This window comes from Maylandia zebra, linkage group LG11, assembly GCF_041146795.1.
Source record: "Maylandia zebra isolate NMK-2024a linkage group LG11, Mzebra_GT3a, whole genome shotgun sequence".
NCBI classification, from domain to species: Eukaryota; Metazoa; Chordata; class Actinopteri; order Cichliformes; family Cichlidae; genus Maylandia; species Maylandia zebra.
Genome location: NC_135177.1, coordinates 12,465,834 through 12,488,059, shown reverse-complemented (window position 1 = coordinate 12,488,059; position 22,226 = coordinate 12,465,834). Strand labels below are relative to the sequence as shown.

The 22,226-nt window shown below is 40.4% G+C and overlaps 2 protein-coding genes across 4 annotated transcripts in view; both read right to left on the bottom strand.

The window, feature by feature from the left end:
- Positions 1-12,555, bottom strand: part of ankib1b (ankyrin repeat and IBR domain containing 1b) — a 34,807-nt gene extending 22,252 nt beyond the window's left edge. Inside the window, exons 1-6 of one of the 3 annotated variants that reach the window (XM_004568069.4) lie at positions 12,402-12,555; positions 10,163-10,448; positions 9,071-9,371; positions 7,627-7,809; positions 6,769-6,886; positions 1,270-1,478 (exon numbers count right to left, since the gene is read on the bottom strand). In XM_004568069.4, coding sequence (XP_004568126.1) covers positions 1,270-1,478; positions 6,769-6,886; positions 7,627-7,809; positions 9,071-9,371; positions 10,163-10,350 — 999 coding nt within the window. In that variant the 5' untranslated portion in view covers positions 10,351-10,448; positions 12,402-12,555. The other 2 variants (XM_004568070.5, XM_076889794.1) reach the window with 2 other exon arrangements.
- A 646-nt stretch (positions 12,556-13,201) lies between these two features.
- Positions 13,202-18,702, bottom strand: eomesb (eomesodermin homolog b). The gene is made up of 7 exons (XM_004568065.4): positions 18,476-18,702; positions 16,562-17,223; positions 16,240-16,394; positions 15,735-15,856; positions 15,070-15,228; positions 14,658-14,719; positions 13,202-14,502 (listed from the first exon to the last, which is right to left on the bottom strand). The coding sequence occupies exons 2-7, from the start codon at positions 17,089-17,091 to the stop codon at positions 13,719-13,721; spliced, it is 1,812 nt and encodes a 603-aa protein (XP_004568122.2). The 5' UTR covers positions 17,092-17,223; positions 18,476-18,702; the 3' UTR covers positions 13,202-13,718.
- Positions 18,703-22,226: the final 3,524 nt, after the last annotated feature.

Genomic DNA, 22,226 nt, shown 5'->3' with positions numbered 1-22,226 from the left:
GAGTTTACAGCTCCTTTCACAGCAAGAGGGCAATAAGGTTCCTTTCCCTCACTGCAGGCTTTGTAAAAACACTGGTGGAAAATACACCTTTCATGAAGCTTAGAGAGCACACTTTAATGCTGTGGGAGGTGTAGTTGTTGAAAGCTGAAAAAATAATTATCTACAGTGACTGAACTACCACTACCTCCCTCAACCTTTCACCCAAAAGGCCAAAGGAGGGAAAACCAAAACTATTTTACTTACGAAATGTATGCACCCCCATTATATCTCAGTGCAGACTGTAAGTGTCTAGCAGCTACAGTTGATCACAATTCACTCACCTTCTGTAAGTGTTTAAAAAACTTTCCAGTATTTTTAATTAGTTTAAAACTAACCCCTGGTGGTGGCATCACTGCGGACTACCCACCCCCACAAAACAGTCGCACGAGAGTCAACACTCTCCCTTACGTGTAACAATGTTAAAACTGTGAAAACAATAACATGACATCTTTAGTGAGACGTGCCCAAACATACAGCAGTAATATAACATAATATAACATACGACATGTGCAGCCGTCAATCATGTTTGATAAAGAAGGAAAGCGCAACATGAAGGATGTCGTATCTTAAATTAGCATATTTTATATAGCATAACAAAACTCAACACTGTTCAGGACTTGCCTACATGATAACTGACAAAACACTGGATGACATATGAGAAAAGGAAGCCCTGCTTCTGTTTATGTTTGCAAGGTAGACCACTGGCATGAATACTAATGACTTCTAGCAACATATATTTACTGGGAAAGAGTGAATCATTATGCAGAAAGACATCTGTGATCATAAAATTTTAAAGAATTCAGCTGAAACACTTCAGAAAATCTTGGGACTCCATGAATTTTATTTAAATATGCACTGCTATACACATTTTATGGGAATGCTGCCAGTTAATCTATGCACCTCCGTGCCTAAAGCTATCCCCTGCTGCTATAGGAGCATCAGTCAGGAAAACATGCTGTGGCCGACTGTGATCCTTTTTCATTTGATCGTTCTTTATCAATAAGTACAGTTAAACAATGGCTAAAACTTTTTTCTCCATTTACTGACCTACATTTATCAATCTAGAGCTGTCACAGTGTTTTCAGCAAAAAAAGAAAAAAAATGGCAAGTGGATTTCAACCCTAATGTAGTGATTTAAAAAGCGTATTTAGTTACATCCACCTTATAAATTAATTTGTCTAGCTTTATCAGTTCAGGATGTAGCAGTAAACAAGAGCCATCTTGTCTTACCAGAGAAGACTCCTCATCAGCAGGCATGAGGCTGATTTGGTCTGGTGAAGTGATGGAGGAGCGGGTGGTCCTAGGCGTCCGGGGAGAAGGTAAGGTGTCCCAAGCATTGCAACCACTTGGGGGTGGGTTGGGCATTTGCACACCTGAGCGTTGGCAGCACTCCGCCGCATTGGCCATCCAGGCTTCTAAGAGCTTCTCTCGGTCCCAATCTGACACAAAAAAGACATCTTATTTTAGTATATACTACCTAGAGAATGAAACTCTGCTTGTGGCATGATGTTTTGATCCGAACGATCAGACCAGTGACTGGAGGTGCAGATGTCGGTATGCAGAGAACTTTTAAAGGGGAAACAACGCAGTGCAATAGGTGCTGATGGACTGGAAGTCAGACACACATTTTTATAAGATAACTTGATACCTGTTGTCTAACAAAAAGTTTACGATGATCCTTGTGTGTGGCTTAAAAAAAATTGTAACAAGGTGCTGAAGTTAATTGGTTGCTGCCGTATTTCTTAAAGTTTTTTTCATGAGTTTATTTAAATAACTGAAGCATCAGACAGCAGCAGAATCAATGCACAAGCTTCCTAAAAGCTGTGTGCATTTATGCATGTGACACAACAGAGATAACTTAATTACTTGTAATAAATTATTCCTGACACTGACACAGGATAGCTCAGGATCTAAGAGCAAATTACAGTGGGGCAAAAAAGTATTTAGTCAGCCACCGATTGTGCAAGTTCCCCCACCTAAAATGATGACAGAGGTCAGTAATTTACACCAGAGGTACACTTCAACTGTGAGAGACAGAATGTGAAAAAAAAATCCATGAATCCACATGGTAGGATTTGTAAAGAATTTATTCGTAAATCAGGGTGGAAAATAAGCATTTGGTCAATAACAAAAATACAACTCAATACTTTGTAACATAACCTTTGTTGGCAATAACAGAGGTCAAACGTTTACTATAGGTCTTTACCAGGTTTGCACACACAGTAGCTGGTATTTTGGCCCATTCCTCCATGCAGATCTTCTCGAGAGCAGTGATGTTTTGGGGCTGTCGCCGAGCAACACGGACTTTCAACTCCCGCCACAGATTTTCTATGGGGTTGAGGTCTGGAGACTGGCTAGGCCACTCCAGGACTTTCAAATGCTTCTTACGGAGCCACTCCTTTGTTGCCCGGGCGGTGTGTTTTGGATCATTGTCATGTTGGAAGACCCAGCCTCGTTTCATCTTCAAAGTTCTCACTGATGGAAGGAGGTTTTGGCTCAAAATCTCACGATACATGGCCCCATTCATTCTGTCCTTAACACGGATCAGTCGTCCTGTCCCCTTGGCAGAAAAACAGCCCCATAGCATGATGTTTCCACCCCCATGCTTCACAGTAGGTATGGTGTTCTTGGGATGCAACTCAGTATTCTTCTTCCTCCAAACACGACGAGTTGAGTTTATACCAAAAAGTTCTACTTTGGTTTCATCTGACCACATGACATTCTCCCAATCCTCTGCTGTATCATCCATGTGCTCTCTGGCAAACTTCAGACGGGCCTGGACATGCACTGGCTTCAGCAGCGGAACACGTCTGGCACTGCGGGATTTGATTCCCTGCCGTTGTAGTGTGTTACTGATGCTGACCTTTGTTACTTTGGTCCCAGCTCTCTGCAGGTCATTCACCAGGTCCCCCCGTGTGGTTCTGGGATCTTTGCTCACCGTTCTCATGATCATTTTGACCCCACGGGATGAGATCTTGCGTGGAGCCCCAGATCGAGGGAGATTATCAGTGGTCTTGTATGTCTTCCATTTTCTGATGATTGCTCCCACAGTTGATTTTTTCACACCAAGCTGCTTGCCTATTGTAGATTCACTCTTCCCAGTCTGGTGCAGGTCTACAATACTTTTCCTGGTGTCCTTCGAAAGCTCTTTGGTCTTGGCCATGGCGGAGTTTGGAGTCTGACTGTTTGGGGCTGTGGACAGGTGTCTTTTATACAGATGATGAGTTCAAACAGGTGCCATTCATACAGGTAACGAGTGGGGGACAGAAAAGCTTCTTACAGAAGACATTACAGGTCTGTGAGAGCCAGAGATTTTCCTTGTTTGAGGTGACCAAATACTTATTTTCCACCCTAATTTACGAATAAATTCTTTACAAATCCTACCATGTGAATTCATGGATTTTTTTTTCACATTCTGTCTCTCACAGTTGAAGTGTACCTCTGGTGCAAATTACTGACCTCTGTCATCATTTTAAGTGGGGGAACTTGCACAATCGGTGGCTGACTAAATACTTTTTTGCCCCACTGTATTGGTTCATTTAGTAAGTGCTGATGGGATGTTTGAATAAAATAAAGTTGATGTAAAAGAGACAAAATGACGATCTAAGGAAAAAAGAAGCTTCAGAAAGAGTATTTCTTTATGCAGGAATCAGGTGTGTTATGACCAGAGTAACAACTGAAAGCACAAGTGGTGATGGGACAGGAACTGCTCACTATAGTATGATAGTGATCCAGAATGTCCTGCCCTTTGGGAAGGCAGTTAGTTTACTATCTTTATTTAAGTTACTAAGGACATTATCAGCAGAATTCAGGTTTTTCCACTCCATATACAGCATTGTTGTGTCTCCTGCACAGTTGCTGGTGGCAGTGAAATGTGAATGCTGACAATTTTAAAAAACCACCCAAGAAAATATGAGGCAAACTCACGGTGGAAGTAGACGGGTTTACAGAATGGGAAGAACGATTCCAGATCAGGAGAACAGTGATGTTTAATCATCGCGCCGGCTGTTGTTAGTGTGAAAACAGATTCTACAACCTTTCCTCTTGCCAAAAATGTGGTGATCTGCTCTGAAGAGCTCAAAGCCTGCCAGCTACAGCGCAGAGTCCAATATCAATTCACAGAACCTACTTTCTGTGAAGCACAAAATGGAAGATAAAGAAAAGACTTTTTTCCTTTCACTAGCAACTATAAACACGCAAGTTATTGTCAAGACACAAATAAGAAGTACGCAATGTAGCAGGGCCAATTAAAAACATTTTCTGACTGTTTGAAGATTACATTTTTTTACAATACTTTATGATTAGGCCTAAAACAGACATAACATACTGAATATATGAATTCCCATTTAACCTGTCAAAACAAGACTTAAGTTTGAATTTCATGGACAAAAAATGCATTTCAGTGAATCTCATTTTACATTTGTGTGGATTCTCAATAGAAATAGTCCAGTAGCCACCAGCATTTAAGCCTTTTAAACTGCCAACAACAAAGACCTGCTGCCATCTGGTTTTCTGTTTTAGAATAGCTGTTTAATCTCGCATCAGGACACGGACAGATTTGAGAGGCTCTCAGTATAAATATTGGATGACTTGTGGACTGTGCCCGAGTCCAAATAGTCTACCCTCCTAAAATAAGGAACACGACCAGGTCAACTGTGCAATTAGGCCATTATCAGCCTCAAGACAGGTTTGCCACCAATCAAATGACTAACGCTCTAAATGGCCTCCTTTAGATAATGAATGTCGTAACAACCCCCATCCCAATCTAGCTCCATTCAATTAAAACTAATCAATGTGTATGGCCCTATCTTAAAGCCTTTAGCCATTATATAGAGTCTGAAAGTGAAGTCTTCACATTTAGTCTTAAATATCAAAAATTAGTTGGGAAATACAAATTGTCAGGAACAAAGAAAGATGGAAAAGCAAGCAGTTCAGCAGACGAGCAATGAGGAGACGATAAGAGATTGTTACAAATTGTGGAAATGAGGCTTTTTCGAAATGAAATGACATGCGAGTACAAAAACCCTTCTCCAGGACATGCAAAATGCTGAAATGTTTCAGCAGTCCCATGATAAAACTGAATAAATATAGCACCATTCTGGGGTCAATCTCCCGCCTCTGAGCTCTTAAAAGTGTGTCTCATATGTAGCACACAGCTCAACAGACAGCCCTTAAGCCCATTTAATTAAAAAAATGAGGTGGTGAAGTCATACAAAAACATTTTTGCCAAGTTGTCTGAAGTAACGATTTACAAAAGCCTCAAATCAGTAAAACTTTCAGAAACACTTGAACACACTATCTTGTGTCCAGCTGTAAATGAAGCAAGTTTGAAAACTGGTGGGTTAAGACTGCAAGTATAATAAAATCTGATATATTTACTCAGTACTTGGCCAGGCCTAAGTTAAGAGTGAAGTAATTAAGACAAATTCAGGAAAGCATATTTTCTCTGCAGCACACTACTATTTCTAGGAAAAACATAACAGAATGTAATAAAAATAAATTAGACGTGCCAAGGATTTTACATAAAAATCCATGGTTCACGCTGCGGATTATTTAATCTTATTTACAGTAAATCAGGCGCGAGCCTAAGTAACCTAATTAAGCAGTGTTTGTTCTCAAATTGTTTGTTGAAATGAATACGCTCACTAAAACTACATTTAGATCATGTAAAAGCTCTCTCCAGTGACAACAGAACAAGTCCAATTCTTTCAGCGTACTGCATATTTATAGAAAATAAATCCCTTATCCAAATACAAAAAACACTTTCTGTATTTTCTATTTTGTAGTCATTTCTACATTTAAAAAGCATGGTAACCCCATGTAAAATGCACCGTTACACATTTTCACAGCATCACAGCCACAAGATTAGAATCAGGGTTTCACATTAGGTGCCGATACACAGAACCTCCTTAGAGAGTGACCAGGAGAAGCTTTTCTTATTTTAAGCTTGTTTGGTTTGGTCTTACAAGCTATTAAATTGTGTGGTGTCATGTTTAGGTCTGAGGTCTGCAGCAAAAGGCTGGAGATATCTAAGTCTGCTAAGACATAAAAAAGTCTTGAAGTTATTCTCAAGATCGGTCATTCCACTGTATTAAACAGCTGCCAATTTGTACCAGACTCCTTGCTCCAGCAAATTAAACCCAAACAGAACAACATAAAAAGTATAATAAAAATACCACAACATTTCATCAAAGGGTCTTCAGCCATTTCTTACTACTGGTGTCAAAAGGCGTTCATTTACAATAAGATGCAGGGAAAATCTGAACTGCAATGCAGACGTGCCTTGCTTATTGAGAGGATCCTGCTTATTGGTCTGAATCCCACTGAAATGTCGTGTGGATTTTAAAACAGGCAGTGTGTAAGAGAAACCTTAGATTAAACATTCTGTAACTGACAGGATTTGTATGGAAGAGCGGTCAAAGACTTTAATAAGCCAATATCTGAGACAGGTGAACAATTATGCAAATCATGGCCAAGGGTATACTTACCTCGTCCACTAAAGTGTATGTATGGATGTGTGTGTATATATATTGAAAAGTGTTGAAAAGTGTTTTATGTGGTGTTAAATTAAATCTAACCAGTGTATCAAATGCTTCCTTGTCCATATACTTTAACTATGTATGTCATTTGTTTAACTACTATGTTACTATGTTTACCCATTAAGCTGTCAGGATATTACTAGTCCAAATAATTGAAAGGACAACCAGTACTGTGTTTGTTTAATAGTACCATGGGCACGTAGCAGTGCTTCTGCAGTGAAAAGAGGGGCTTGTAGCATGTCAGCTGTCTCCACTATCAGCATGTCCTTCAGCTTCCGAAGATCCTGTGGCCGCAGGCCCTCGTACAACTAGAGTAAAGGGTTGACAAGAACATAATAAGAGAGGAAATGTAAGGACAAAGATAAGAAGTAAAAGGAAAAAAAAGACAGGTTGTCAGAGAAAGGTAAAGAAAGAGACAAGAGGACAACAGTGGGTGAGATTGGGGAAAAGGGTGATGGGTGAAATAATGGTAGGAAAGAAAGATTGTGAAAAAAGGGGAAGAGAAAATAAAGAGAAAATAAGTACTACAACCACCTGAAACATAAATGATTGCTGACACAGGACTTAGCCAGACCCAGAGAACTAAAACTGATGATGATGATCACATGTTTTAAGCTAGACTGTTTTGTGTGAGTAATTTGTGAGTCTGTTTGTGTCCAACCAAAACAAGTTCAAGTAAAGAATGTGACTAACTCCTGCAAAAATGTAAACACTGAAATACAGTCAACTAGTGGATTTTTCCAAGAGCAAAGTTACCATCATATGTTGCTTCTATTCCTTACTTATGTAGCTAAAGGGTTATAAGGACGAATCAAGTGTAACAATACAGAAGCTGTGTGGGATCAGCCAGGCTAGGATGACCAGGGTAGCTCATTTAAAACAGTTTGACCTAATACAGCAACAACAGTGAAATTACTTTTTGGGGGGATTTTTTTAAACAGCATGCTGTGGACTAAAGTTTGGTTCTAATAACATTTTAAGTCACACCAGCTGAGGGTGATAAACTGAAAGCTATACACCCACTCCTTGTTGGTGTGTTATACTGTACCTCTCTTCGATCTAGGGCTGCATATTCTGCCTCAATACCCTCTGCCTCAGGGGCAAGAGAGAAGACCATCTGCGACTCCAGGCGCAGGGCCAACTCCTTGTGGTGCTGCTTCTCTGCAGAGTCACATGGAGTCTCGCGGTTTTCATTCTCCGCAAACAAGTCCGCTTCTCTCTGCACCAGCATCTGAGCACGAAGAAACAAGAGGAATATCTGGCATTGAACAATGGCACACATCGTGCATTCAAGAACAGATACTAAAGCTCGCTGACTATATATGTAGTTCCAAACACCTGTGCTTACTTGCACAGTGGAGTACCACTCACCCTGTAACAGTAATCAGAGGAAAGTATCCACAATTAAGGCATGAAACAGTAATTACAGTTATTTTGATATAGACTGCAATTATGACTTCAGTAAAAAAAAAAAAAATAGCAACAACTTACCCACCTCGAGAAAACTGAAAAAGAGTTCACTTATATCCACTTTACTTCAAAGTTCTTTGTAGAGTATGGCACACTAAGTCTTGATGATCAAGTGCCAATTAAAGGAGCTCAGGTAATATTGAGAGCAGTACAAGAAAAACACACACGTTAATAATGTGTCTTTTGGGGGGTGGTGGCTTCTGTTGGTAACTGTCATTTCTGTGCTTGAGTCTACTTTTTTAAACTGTCTGTGAATGGCATTTCTTGACACCCTGGAAGTAGGGTGTCTCTTTTTCTGTCACAACATACCTGTCTGCATCGCCAGCCTCGACATTATGTTCTGCACATGGTGCAAATTGCATTTTGTAATAAACTGCATGGATTCTGGGGGGAAATTAGAGTGAAGGCAACAATAATATTTCTATAATGAAGAGTCATCTAAATAAATGACAGTGTGCAGAAATGCGATCATTTAAAATTAGTACCAGCTGTACAGCAGTTCTTTCTGGGGATTTCCCAACTATTGGCTGCTTGCCTTTCCTGAAGCACATTTTAAGAGCAGCATTTGTAATTTTGTTCTATTACATGCAATAACAATAAAGTCACGCGTAATCTATTTGACTGTTATATCTGGTGTGAGCTGTCCAGGAGATTAATTAAGTTGTACCGTGTTCCACAGCATCTTCCAAAAACTCACCAGCGAGGGCGAATGAGAAGATGCAAATTACAGTTCCCTACCGAAGGTCAAGATTGACTCTAGGACAAGGCCACACGTGAGGATCTATTCTACAAATATTCATTACACAAAAGAGCAGACACTGAATGATGTGTGTGAGCATCAGAGTTACTCTGGTCTCATTTATTATCCTTCCCCTCATATACTCTCTGCCCTTGTCTTAGTGAAACTGGTCAGTTTACAGCTACAGAGGCTTTGATCATAACCCCCCAAAAATTTCACACTTAAGAAAATTTTACACTAGCCCAGAGAAAATATCTGCAATATCTTTTTGTTATAATCTCACCTCAACACAAGTCTTCATGCCTGAGGCAGCAGCATAGTGTAGGCAAGTGTTTTTCTTGTTGTCAGTGGCATTGACATCAGCCCTTTCATACTCTCCATGATCCAGCTTAGCTCCTGTCCATGCTAGCACGATCTGAAGGCATTCCCCTCGTCGCTGTTCGTCTTCGTATGGCCTTGAGATGCGGGGATGCAAAGCTCCCTCTGAAGTCAGGATCTGAGGCCCCATGCAGAGAAGGTGCAGAGATGTCTCATTGTGCACGTTGCGCTTGTTAGGATTGCCATCTTTGCTTAGGAGAAAAGACCTAAAAGAGAATAACAACATGACAAGATGGTTAAATTGTAATGCGTTGTCTTTTGTGGGATACTGTCAACAGACTGCAAATTCTTATGACATCAGTGCTGATTCAGAACGTAAACATGATTTTTTTTTTAAGATAAAAAAACACGAGTTATGCATAGTGCATGTAGCTTTTCGTGTAACTGAATATTTTACAGCATTTTAACTGCACAATATTCTAAAAAAGGAGAGCTGTATACTGCAACGCAGGTCAATTCCTTCCCAAAATAGTTTAGATTTCAACATTTCATTGCTTTTGTGAAAACCATAAACTAGAATTATAGCTATACAACCAGTTATATGACTTAAACTACTGTTCTTGTTTTTTTAAGAGTAAGGCCAGAGTGGGATAAAAACAAGCACAGTCTGCACTGTTAGCTTGTCAGATAGGAAGCTCTTGGAACGTCATTCTATTCCAGCTCAGCATGTTGCATTCCTGAGAGCTGCTAACAGATGGCTATGTAGAGACACAGATGGGACAGAGACATATAGAGGAAAAAAAAAACATGAAAAAAGAAAAACTGAATTTTAAAATACAGCAAAAGTGAAAAGATGGAATAAGCTGCCATTGAGTGATAAAAAAAGAGAAGAAGTCAGGTTAAGGGTTACTAGACATAAAGCTTGAGAACCATCTATGACCCAATCATTATCAGGCCCTGTCAGAATAACAATTTTTCCTCACTGACAACACTCAAAAATATGAAGTATACATTCTGTCTGCTTGCGTATTTGTTTTTATTTGGGCCATATCCTAACCTGAGTAGGCGTGTCATGGCGTGCCGGGCAGCATAGTGCAGTGGAGTGTTGTGCTGATAGGACTCTCCATATGTAGAGTTGGGATCTAGAGCCTCCTTGAACTGTGGGTTGCTCTCATACAGTTGGCAAGCCAGCAGTTCATCTCCATTGATGAGAGCCTTACGGAACTTGGTCGCTGTGTTCCCCATTTCGTCCCCTACCGTGGGTCCAAAGGTCTGACTGGGACAGCAGCCTCTTAAGTCGTCTTCCACCTGTTCAAGTCCAATAAGCCAGCATACTGCATGTCCTAATAAAAAGACAAAAAATTGGGAGTAAAACGTCTTTATGCCTGAGCCCAACAAGGCTCTTCAAGCGAGAAAATGGTCAAGAGGTTTGTCGGTCATACAAGTTTCCACATCATCCCAATAAATCAAAAATATTTTCACCAGTTTCAGGAAAAGCAACTTTGCCTCGTTTTGTACAGCTGACTTCCACTCCCTCTGGTCACAAAACAAGAATTCAGTCTTCAAGGGTGCTCGGGCTGCTCTGCCACAAGCTCCTGCGTCAGCATCACCACTGCACTGTAAACCAGCTCCCTGTTTCTCTTTTTATTTTTTTGAATTTATTTATATATTTTTTTGAATACCTAAACATAGTGAGGACAAAGCCCACACAGAGATGGACAAGGCTTCCTCTGGCATCACCAGGAGTTTCCGCTTCACTGTGCCAAAGCTACTCATCCCACTGAGGCCAGGGCTCATTATGAAGCAAGATATCCTCAACTGAAGAATAGCACACAGCAAGTCCGCTTTCCGCTTCCACCAGGGCACCATATGGTCACGACCGTCAGGGCAATGTGATACCTTTATGTATTTTTAGTAAGCGGCAGCAGACCGAACACAGGACACAGCATAATTTGTTTTTATAATAACACGCATTCAATTTCCCAATAACAAAATTCTCACTGGTGGAGACAAGTTATGTGTGCAATGGAAGGAATGAATACTCACCGAAAATCCCCATCTCCCATTAATACCAAGCATTCCATAGGTTAGTAAGTAACTGAAGACAGCTAACTATTTGCGCTGTTATATAAACAGAGTCAAGACCGTGGACAGGTCTGACACACTGTTCTAATCAGTCAATCTTTAAACTAAGTAAGGAAGATAAGAGTGAGACCTTTGGTAGTCTTCTGGGAAAGTGTGTTATTAACTGTAACAAAACGAATACCAAAGTTATGACGTGGTTATCTATTCATCAATTAGAATAGCAATATGGCACAGACGTGTTTTCACTCTTTAGTAAGATTGGTAGAATGGAGGCAGGTGGAAAATAAACAAGTATTACATATATGAATGATTTATCATTTATTCAGTTGGTAAATACTGTCTACATTTACGTGTGCTAATATCGACCATTTTAACATGTGAAATCATCCCCTGCGATCATTGTCGTACATTTAAATAACGCTATCCATCATGTAAACAGACCAGCCAGTGGAAGTGAACACCACCTTAGATCAGGCGTGTGCCATGTGATTACCCCAGTGGCCAGACACCATCACAAAGCAAGACAAACAGTATACCACCTTGGCATACAAAAAAAGCAAGAAAGAAAAACACCTGATCTTTGAACAGTTATATAATCTCATAGTTTGTAACACATATTACTCAACGAGCTTGCTCTCTAAATGAATAACTACAGCATTAACCTATCTTACAACAGTCAACGACACTCCCCCGTTACAGCTTCAACCAACCACATCTAACTAAAGCTCACAGCAACAGCTAGCGTTAACATGAGAAAAATAAAAACGTTATTCCATGTAGCCGCCACTTGTCACTAAACTACTTCATGCAGGCCTGTATCCACGTCGTGCGGTGTTTACCATTTTCGCTAGCAGAAAATCGACGACAGCGTGTCATGTTGTGTTAATGAACAGACCCCGATAACGCTTTGTTCCACTGCTGGTTAAAAATAAAACCAATCTGCCGACAACCAACCTTAGAAAACGTTAGCTGCAAACCATTCCTTTTGTCGATAATGCCACTGGTACTGACAAAACACTCTGCTGCTTTGCTAGCTATATAATATTCAAAAACAAAAAACCTCATGACGCTAGCATCTGCGTTGACCAACGTCAGTGTACACGCTAGAGGCTGGCTGAGCTAGCGTGCTAATCTCGATGCTAGCCAACTTGACGGTAGCAAGTACAGTTGAAAAACTCCGTAAACAATGAATAACAAGTATTTCGACTTACACTGATTGTACATCTTGCTGTTGTACACCTGGCCTTGTGAGTGAATTGTCAGTCGCAAAGGGTAAAGCAAAGAGTTTTCTCGTTATGTGGGGCAAACCTGTATAAACAATGTGAGCTATGCGCTGTGCTGTTGCCCCAGTCAACTCTCCGTTGACTCTGGTGGCTCCTGCTGGATACTAGTCGGGTTGCCAGGTTTCAAAACAACCCCCTAAAACAGGCGAGAAAGACGTGGCCGGCTTATTTTTCAAAGCCTAAGCTTTGCTTTAACATTAATTTCAACCAAGTGCATGTTTTTTTAGTTTAGTTTAGTTTGTTTTTGTTTTTTTTACCCTTAGAAACTACAGCTATTTACACCTTCATAAAGCCGGGCATCATATCTGAAGCGGAAATAGGTAAGATAAGTACGGCGTACGCGCTTACACTAACGGAAAAATACCTGAAATCTTTCTAAAACGGGTAAATCTATAAACACTTCTGCTTTAGGCTTCTCTGGAGTGAACATGGGATGGAGTAGACGTTCAACTCAACAGGCTAATCATTTGTAATAGCCGCCATTACAGAAAAAGACCACTAGAGTGCGCCAAAGTCCACAGAAAAATCACACTGCTGAGTGGCGCCGTTCTTCATTTTTCATCTCCTACACACGCCTCGTGAGTAATTGCAGAAAGTATTTCTCAGTTGCATTCACAACCTACACCAAACAAATACTAAATGCACAGTACACTGTATTTAAGCAGAGGCTTAGCAGTCTCCACTCACTTGAAATAACCACATCGAAACTCAACATAACATGTGTGCCTTTTATTATCAAATAGTTGAACTTTGCATTTAAGGTATATACAGCATATTGTTCTCATATATTTAAGAATGCACACATTTCATATGAACAGGCCTTCAATATATAATCTGTAAACACATAGCTTAATCTCAGTGTAAGGGTAGATACATAAATGTATGCAACAATGAAATGTAACACACTTTAAAAAACAAAACAAAAAAAAAAAAACAGGGCACCTTAAACGAATGCTTTGGCACTTTGTAAATTTCAGTTCAATAAAAGGGGAGTTAAAAATATATATATATGGTTTGGGAACAAACAAAAAGCCTTAAGACGGAGACGCTCATCGTACCACGTGCATTTCTTGTAATGCCATAATTTTTCTTCATCATTTTCTGTCTTGCCACAAAAGAAACAAAAAGACATTTATCACTGCCAACACAAAATAAGGGTCTTCATATAACAAAAACAACAACAACAAAAAAAATGCTAAAACAATATTTCTCATTCATGGTAGCAGATGAAGACCAAACAAACGTTTAAGGGTTTGTGTAAAATGGATAGTAAGCTGCCATGCTTTTGGATGGGGGGGCTTCCTTGCTGTAGCCATTGTTGGTGGGAACAGAGACCAAGTCCTCACACTTGGTGTTGCTGGAGGAGTCCTCCGTGCTTGGACCAGTGAGAGACACACGCCTTCTTTTGCAGCCCAGAGAATAGGAATTGGTCTTGTCTAAGGAAAGAGCTGATGGTTGTGGGTCTGTCCAGGAGCTGATCAGGGCTCCGCTACCATTCACCTCCTCTTCCATCTGTGCTTTAACCTTTTCTGAGTCTTCTGGGAAACTGGCAGTGGGGCTGGGTCTGGGGGACCAAGGCAGACTGGATGTGACTTTTCTTTGGTATGCTGCTCTAGACCCCCACCCTGCAGACATTGTAGTAAATGGGGAGTCTGGGTAGTAGCTAAGAGCGTGAGAAGTAGGCATGGGCAGTGATTTGATACCATAAGGAAGCAGGGAACTTGAATATTCTCCCTCATAGGGTGTCAGATCTAGCTTGTTGGTGGTGCCACTGCTACTTCCCCCTTGCTGCACTGAGGTGACAAACCACCTCTGCGAAGCTGCGTCTTCTGACTGAGGCGAGAGGAGGCTGTTAGTCTGCGGTACAGCTCTCTCACTGTTGTAGAAGCGATTCTGAGGAAGGTTGTTGACAAACTGATCCTGGAAGAGGGGCTGCATCGCGTAGCGGGTGCCAGGGACAATCTGGTGGGCACGGGGAGAGTCCGTAGGAGACGGTGTAAGGCGGTCATTCTCTGGAGCTGTGTACATCCTAAAAATTAAATAAATAAATGTACTTATAAGACATGAGGTCAAGACAGTTCAATGTGAAAGTTCTTTCACAATTAGTTGGTGTAGCCACAGTATGATGTATTTGTTTGCTTTGAAAGAGATGCACAGCAATGTAAGCGCATAGAAAATACTCACGAATCATAATTGTCTCTGAATCCTTTGGCAAAAGGGTTGTGATCAATTTTCAGCTGCGTGATCTAAAACAAGGCACAGCCGAAGGTTAAGCTACATTTTAGATTTGGAAAAGCAAAGAATAAAGGAGCATCATGCTTGTGTAGCTATAGACCTCATGTTTAGCTTGCTTTGGAAAACTGTGGCTGATTAAAGTTAGAAATGGCTTCCCATGCCAACTGAACAAGTTTTAATAAATGGGAATTCTAAACTGATTAAAAAGCTATAATATGCAGTATGTAAATAATTAAATATAATGCATGCATATGGCTCTGAGGACCTATTAATGGGAGCTTATATCTAAAATAAAATTAAAAAAAAAACAAAAACAAAAAACAACAACCACCAAGGGAGGCCGGAGTTTTTCCACACTTACATCCGTGTTCTGGTAGGCAGTCACTGCTATAAACTGAGTCTCTGGAAAAGTAAAGCACTGGGTCTTAAGGTCACTGTTAAGGTCTTCCACTCCATCCTCTGTCACCTCCACAATGTGCAGCCTTGGCTGGTACTTATGCAGGGATTGCAGAACAATCATCTATTGCGTAAAAAAAAAAAATAATGCTAATTTTGAAAAAAAAATTAAAGCACTCTATAATTTCCAACGTCACCGCTATTCACAAAAAAAATTCTAATCTATAAAAGCTTCAGTGAATAACTTTGTGTCCTGCAATTATATGACTTAAGCATTATTTTTGCACTACTGTAGTTTAATTTCATCACATCATCTTTGCATAGACACAAAAATATCTAAACTAATTTCCTTCCTAGCACAAATTAAAAAAATAAAACAAACAATATAGTTAGCTCTTCAAGTCTGAATTAGTCCGAATACAAAACGCTTTCATTGTGCCACATTAATTATCAAGGTGCCAATAAACAAAATATAGTAAAAGTACATCACTACAGTTTATATTAAACAGACTAATCTATATTGAAAACAACAACTGAATGAAGGTTTGGTGTAATGGAAAATGTTTTGCCATTTGCAACCTATTTTGAGGGTTACAGGCCTTTAGTTATTTTCAGCTTTGAGTTTAGTACCTGTGAAGTATTGTGGCTCGTCCCTTTGTTGTTTGTGAGTTTCAGTTTACTGAAGGAGATTTCTTGTCTCATCCAGTGAGCCCCTGTGTTTGGGGACTCCGGGTGGATATAGATTTTGTTCCCTTAAATAAAGAGAAATACATTTTCCAATATTTAAACTCAAGATTTCCAAAACAAATTACACAAAATTCTACTGAAAACATGGGACTTTCCATTAGGAAAAGCTGGGGAACCCATTTTTTGCTCCATGGCCTAGTTGAGAAGTTAGGCTTAGGCTATAAAATAAGCGAATTTCTTTTTCTTTGTTTGTCTTTTTTGTTGTTGTTTGTTTTTAAACAGAAAAAAAAGTCTTTTGGGGGATGAAATTGTCTTAAATCCGGGTGAATTTTGCTTTTAAATCGCAGGGGAAATGTTGAATTCAACTCAGTTTAAAATATATTTCTTTAAAAAAAAAGAAAAAGAAAAAGAAAGAAAGAAAATAGGCACTATGTACCCTTTTCGGTACCTTGGCTGCTGTTGTCCGCTTTCCCACAGGTGACCCACTTTCCCCCCTGAAATCTCCAGTGGTTTGGATCCGCAAGCACCACTTCCACAAACACGTTATAATGCGCTGTCACACTGAGACCAGCTATGTTAAAGCTGAGGAAAGGGAACATCCGTCTGCAAAAAACAGAGAGGGAGGATTCAAAGAAACAGAACATTAAAATAAATATTTTGCTAATAAAGAAGAAGAAGAAAAAGAACATAAGAGAAAGTGACAGACAGTTAAAGGAAATTAAAGGGAAAAGCTTCGGCTCTAACTTTGCACACTTTTCCTGCCATCTCACCTGCCCTGCTTGGTGATGATCATCTCTGTCTGGTGTCGGTGGAACTTGAGCCATAGAGGTCGGTTGCAGAGATAAACCTGGGACCTCACCCCCGGGCCGGTGGTGGCGGGGGGTAGAGCCATGTTACCGAGAGCGGAGCCCGAGCTGGTGTATGGAGGGTAGATGCAGCCGGGACTCTGTCCGAGCTGGTAAGTGGGACTAATGTGACTGCGCCCGGGGGCTGAGGGAGGGAATCCGGCCGGTTGCAACACGGAGCCCAGGTGCAGTGATGAGGGATACCTTCCAGCACTGGACGGGGTGTAAACCGCCCCGCTGGGGGTGTAGGGGATAAAAGAGCAATGACTGGCTGCTTCGGGACTTTGCTTAGAAATAGCGGATGGGATATAGTACCGGTCAGCACTCATCCCGTGCTCCGTGTACCTGTTGCTAACAACCGGATCATCCCCCTCCACAGCCGGAGACTTGCGCCTCTCATCTGCCGTGTCTTTGGAAGAAGAATATGAACTGCTCTCCCCTTCACTCCCGAGCATCTTTGCTTTTCTCTTGGTTTGGGCTCAGCTGATGTTGCTCTCTATCAGGGATGTCACCTTCCCTTCTTTTCCTTTCAGGTGTCTGCTCCTAAAAACAGGCTCCCCTGCAAACATCCACTGGATTCTGAATGACTGAGACAGACAGAAGCAAACAGTGGTTACAAAAAGACCTGAAGTTGTCCCTAATACACATCTCAAGCTGTCAAGTCGCATACACAGTGAGACGGTTGCAGGAAATGACCTCCATATCACCGGAGATATTTGTGGGCGTACCAGGGTGTGGTTGTGAAGTATGTGAAGTCAGTCTTAAAGTGCTGGATTTCAGTTGTCGTGGTCTCCCCAAAAATAGTAACTTTACTGAAAACAAGGCTCTTTTTTGTTGCCATTTCCCCCCTCTTACTTTTTCCTCCGCTGTTTTAAAAACACGATTAGCTAATCAATTAGCCCTAAATGCGTTCCAGTGCGGCTCATATACTACACGTTTTATTAGATTTTATTTGCTCTTTGATGATATACTGTATTCACAAGTTCAATAGTTCGGCTATAATAATTAAAAGAAAATGATATAAGTGCAACTGAGTAGCTCAGGATTTACAGTTATTGGAAATACTGGAGCGATATTAACAAGCTCGCTGGGACTCGCTTCGAGGTAAGAGCCAATTTCTTGTAAATCATATGACAAACGTGAAGCAATGCACAGATTTACGGGGGTAGACGTGAAACTCGCCCGCGAGTTTTGAAAGTCGTAGCGTTTTCAGTATCAAAACTAAATAAAATTGCAGATTTGTCCGACCTAAATATATTCCGATGGAAACGAATATTTATTCAATTTAATGCTGTCCAACAAAAACAAATAATTTGAACAAAAATGTATGCATGTTTATTTTATTGTTTTTAATGTAGGCCTACTTCTCAGAGGAGTAATAACACTAATAATAGCAGTTAAATCGTGAAGATTCATTTTACGTGTAAATAAATAATACTATCAGTATTCAGAGGTAATGGATTTGCATGCATTCAGTTCGAATGAGGTTGTGTCCCAACGGGATGGCCGACGTGAAAAAGAAAAATAGCCAATTATTTTTCCGTTTGAAGAAACCTGTGATGCTTCTTGGATCAGACAGTCGGATGTGAGAAACCAAAAGAACCGGAATTAAACGATATTAATACAGAGGTGGGTGGGAGAAGAAATGCAAATAAACCAGACACTAGAAACTTATTTACTGTGGGTTAATTCGTTGCAGGCTGAATAAATAAGTTGTTTGTTGCATTTATTGCACATTTAAATGTAAAATAAAGCTTTATCATCATAATAAATAATAATAAATTCTGCAAATGTATTAGTTGCATTTGAAAATATATATAATTGTATTTGCAAACTTACCAAGCCTCCAGGGTCCTCCGGTGTTTCTAATTAAAAAGCTTCAAGACAAGAAAGTATTAAAAACTTAAGACAAAATCAGCACAGATAACCGGTGAAGCTGTAAACAGCAAACGGCATCATGCTGCGTTTGTGTCCGGAAAAATAATAATAAGGCAGCAGAGTTTATAATAAAACCGGAGCCATGCGGAGGCGGACTGATCGGAGCGCAGAGACGCAGTCCCGCTTTCACCGCTGCTCTCTCCTTGTGGCCATGACGCGCAGACAGCAGCCTCTTTTATCAGATCTCCCTCCGATCACCAGGGGAGGGGCAGGGGATCCTCAGCATCACAGCCAAGGTGTGTAAAAGCGAAGCTGCTTCCAAATCCAGCCGTGAATTGCTCCCATCTTCTAATCTTAAACAAAGACATCAGCAGAATAAAATAACAGGGCAAAGTCAGTTGTGCTGGGCTTATGGCAACCTGAGTGTGTTAGACAGTCATATAGGTAATAAGGTGACTGATTGTGAAAGTTGTTGTCTATGAAGAAAAGAGATGAGGGATTTGGAGTCTTTGTCAACATACCACACTGAAGTTTTAGATGAGAGATACATGAAATTAGCAACACCCAAGAAAAGTGAGTAAAAGTAAACTCAGGAAACCGGGCAGTCCACGTTTTAACCAGCAGTGGTATATGAAACATGTCAGAGTATAAAGAAGCTGTTTACCACTATGAACATGATAAATGTTTTTGTTTTGGTTTGGGGTTTTTTTCTCCTGGATAACAGCATGTATGAAAAGCACTTCTGCAGAGGTTACAGATACTCTATTTGCTCAGCGCTAATGTGCTAATGAGGATGGAGAGTGAGGAGCCCCACCTATAAGAGCAACCAAGTGAAGAGGGTCATATTGCTGCTTTGAGATTTAGTCATAACTGAGCTAAATAAATATATGAGATAGAAAGACATTCATGTCTTTCAACCTAAGTGACGCTGGAGCCAAAGGTAATTTTATTCCACATATCTGCAGAAGGAGACGTTTACCGTGGAATTCACATACAAATCTACCTCTTGACTGTCTCCTTTGTAAAAGTAAAAGGCCATAAAACTCAGAGGAGGCTCGTGTAAGATTGTTTCCTCTCTTTGACTTTTTTTTTTTGTCTTTCCACTTTTAAGTTCAAAGGAAAAAATCCAATCCAGACCTTGACTCATGCTGAGTTACCCTTTCAATGGCACACCTTTTCAACATCTTAAATGCCCACTCGTTTCTCCTCAGTAGACAACACTTGGTTGGAAGTTAACATGACAAAGACAAAGTGAGAGGATTAGTGAAGCGGCTGAACTCACCACACATCAAACAGGACAAATGAAAACTATCTTAACTGCAAACAGTGGAATACGCTTCTGTTGTTTGTGCTGATAAACGGATTGATTTGTTTTGATTGTTTCACGGAATCGATGAATATGGAGGTAGAATTCACAGTTTTTTTGGTCTTGGGTTTCTGTGGCGCTAAACTTCCTCTGAACTTAAAGTATTTCCACCCGGCTAACTGTTTCCATCTTCACCAGCCATACAACAGGCTTGATTGAACTTATTTTTTTATAATTGTTAGTATATATAACTCCCCAAATAGATCATTTTCTAAGGTATTTTTTAAAAAAGCCACTCTCTTTGTAGTGCCGCTTTGTAGTGATTTAAAATTAAAAGAAAACTTAATTGAACTTTCTTCCCATTTACTTTCTCTTTCTCAATTTAGCATACTATCAATCTGACACAGCAACACATGTGATCACCTGTTTTGATGGTAAAATCTATGAGTCACAAGTGAGAAAGCAGATTCTCGAAAAGTTTCTAAATATACTTCTATTTTTCCCAGGAGTGCAGGGACTTGCACATTGACGTGTGAGGAACAGTAAAAGAAGAGAGAAAAAAAGGCATTACCTGCCTTTAAAATCTTCTCCTTCTGGCAAGAAAAATGTGCCTCTATGTATTTTATATAGTTGGATGTTTAACCTTATGGAGGGCGATGTGTATGTGCAGTGTTTGATACTCAGAGGGTGTTTTCACACTCATGCGCTGAAGGAGGAATGCATGTCAGCATTCAGATTAACCATCAGTTCAACATAATGCATTTTAAAAAAAATCTAATAATTAAAAATGCGGTTTTGTGGCATCATGAATTTCGAGCCAGTGAGCATAAAGTGAAATTCTGAATATTTTAAAGAACTGTTAAAATACTGACTAAAAATGTTGTTCAAAGTAGATTACTTGTGTATTTTTAATCAAATGAGTTTATCTCATTGCAAAAACATACTTCAATGATTTTATTACACCATGCAGCTACCTTATTGTTATGTGTCACTGGGCCGATCGTCTGTGGAATAGCCTCACTCTCTGTCACGCTCAGTGAACACCTTCCCCTAGCTGTGCCTCCTGTTTGACACGTCTAAAGGGCTGTTTCTGACATCTTGCCATTCTGCTGGTTCCCCCTCCCTGCAGCGCTCGTGCATGCGGGAGGAAAAAAGCTGGTGACCTGGCCATTGCTGCCTTGCCCTAGGCCACTGCCACCCTGCTGGCAGCAGAACGTCTGCTGGTCTGAGGCCATGCCAGGAACCCTGCCCACCATGGCTTGTGATGTCACGACAGATTCTGTCTCAGACAAAAGCTCTGATTGGCTCAGAGGGTTTGTATTTCTCACTTTCTGGGAACTGCCCTCTCGGCACTTCACAGACATAGAAATCAAATTAATTATCACTTTAATTGAATGTAATCTCAGCTTTCTGTCCTCTATAGCTGATCAGCTGCATTCCCAGATCATACAGGAAACCAGAAATATGTTCTCCGCGCACATATGGGATGTAATTTGCATATTGGATGGGGAGTTAGTACTGCATGAAAAGTTTTTTTTCACCAGATCCAAAGTAAACTTTTACATACATATCTAAATCCATCTGTAACAAAAATATTTATATATCATAACAGTAGATATTGCAGACACAGCTATACTGAGCACAATGATGACTAGATAGATGGCTGATGTAGCTATTTCCTAGAGGATAGTCCTCTCTAATACAGTCACCAGTAAGGATTGTTATAGCAGGGTTTAATTGGGCATCTAGCTACACGTTTCCTCTTTCCTCCCCTTTGCTTACATTTATGGTTTGGTCCTACATCCTGTTAAGAGCAGCAGCAGGAGTGGACCATCACATTTGGTGCTCAGCGTGGGGGCAGTTGGGGGAACTGTCATGTTCCAGCTATCCCACGGAGATGCACTTCTGCCTCTCTGTGAAGATTTGGTGGGTTCTCATTTGCATTTGCTAATGAGATCCCGTTTGCATGACTTTATACTGGGAGGCTATCTCTCTGAATATCTCTTTACAAATACAGGAGGTGGATGAAGTCCTGTTTATTTAACCTTTATTTACCAATTAGTCCCATTGGGAAGTCTTTTTTGGGGGGCAAAACACCGGCATGGTAAAGTAGTGGAGACAAATTATTTGACAAATCACACCATCTTAATATGTGAGTGGACGTGCTTTTACTTTTGGTTTCTAAAAGCGGGTGTTTCTCAGGAACCATGTTGTAATCTATCACCTTCACTTTGAGTCAGTGAAGTAACGGTTGTAACAGCTTCACGGTGATACTATTAATGCTTTTGTGCTGTCTGTCAACAAAGGTTATGTCTCCATGAACATGTAGTGCTAAGCTATCCTAGTCTGCGAAATGTGTCCAAACCAAAAGTTAAACACCTGTTATTTCTTGACTTTTATCGCTGG